This window comes from Wasmannia auropunctata, unplaced genomic scaffold (genome assembly GCF_000956235.1).
Source record: "Wasmannia auropunctata unplaced genomic scaffold, wasmannia.A_1.0 LD266417.1, whole genome shotgun sequence".
Lineage (NCBI taxonomy): Eukaryota > Metazoa > Arthropoda > Insecta > Hymenoptera > Formicidae > Wasmannia > Wasmannia auropunctata.
In genome coordinates this window covers 1-1,096 of record NW_012096473.1, presented here as the reverse complement: position 1 = coordinate 1,096, position 1,096 = coordinate 1, and the positions used below count along the sequence as shown (strand labels likewise).

At 38.0% G+C, this 1,096-nt stretch overlaps 1 protein-coding gene across 1 annotated transcript; it reads left to right on the top strand.

Moving 5' to 3' along the window:
- Positions 1–211: 211 nt before the first annotated feature.
- On the top strand, positions 212–1,019 carry LOC105462288 (SET and MYND domain-containing protein 4-like; the record flags this gene model as incomplete). The annotated part of the gene is made up of 3 exons (XM_011708812.1): positions 212–417; positions 528–652; positions 778–1,019. Coding segments are annotated over exons 1-3 (526 nt in total), but the record flags the coding sequence as incomplete, so codon positions are not given.
- Positions 1,020–1,096: the final 77 nt, after the last annotated feature.

The following is a 1,096-nucleotide window of genomic DNA, read 5'->3' as shown; positions in this document are numbered from 1 at the left end:
TTTTTTTTACAGAAGGATGTCGTTAGATTTATTTCTTTCGATTAATAAAGTTACCAAGAATCTTACTTTGAACTTTTTTTTAAAACAACTGATACTCTTTTCTCTTTTATCGATAAATCAATTATTTAAGTACAAATTATTTACAAATTATCTTTCTTTTTGATGTGCTGATTTTTTTTTCTTCATATTTTATATATTATTCTAATAGTTACTCACGAAGACAAAAGGCTGCCGGAGGATATTTTTCACAGAGCCTACATGGCGGCCTGGTTGTTCAGATTGTTAAGATTCAGCAATTACTTGCCGGAAAACGTGAAAACCGCCGATTCAGCGGACAGTAGATTGTCAGACGAGGAACTGTTTATCGCGGGACTGCTGTTACACAATTTGCAGTTATTGCAATTCAATTCGCACGAGGTAAGAACGACGCGTGATACAACATAATTCGCTCGTACTTGATTATTGCTTGAAAAACGTGCGTCATTGTATCTGTTCCCGCAATTACTGACCGTTAATTCGTTTTCTAGATTTCCGAACTGGTAAGGCCGAAAGGGGAGAAGACACTTGCTAAGGCCAAGAGCGTGTTCATAGGCGGTGGCGTTTATCCTACGGTGGCGATGCTGAATCACTCGTGCAATCCTGGCGTAGTTCGGTAAATAATGCTCTATTCTCTCCCGTCGTTTTATATAACTTTTATATAACGGTTTATATAACGTTTTATATAACTGTGTATTATTATTAACTATACAGACTAAACTAAAAATTTTTAAATCCGAGATATTTCATCGGCACCACCATGATCGTACGCGCTGTTCGCACAATCGGCGCAGGTGAAGAGATCTCTGAGAACTACGGTCCTATCTTCACAACCACGTCCGAGACTGAGCGGAAAAGAAAATTGAGGGTGCAATATTGGTTCGATTGTAGTTGCGAGGCGTGTTCGGGGCACTGGCCACTTCTAGATGAATTGGACCCAACAGTGCTCAGGTATTTATCAACTTTCTCAGATGCAGTTTCAGGTTGTGTAATCGATATTGTTGATATTGTTTGGTTATTTTTTTGCGCATAATAAGCGAATCTATTAATTAATATTATT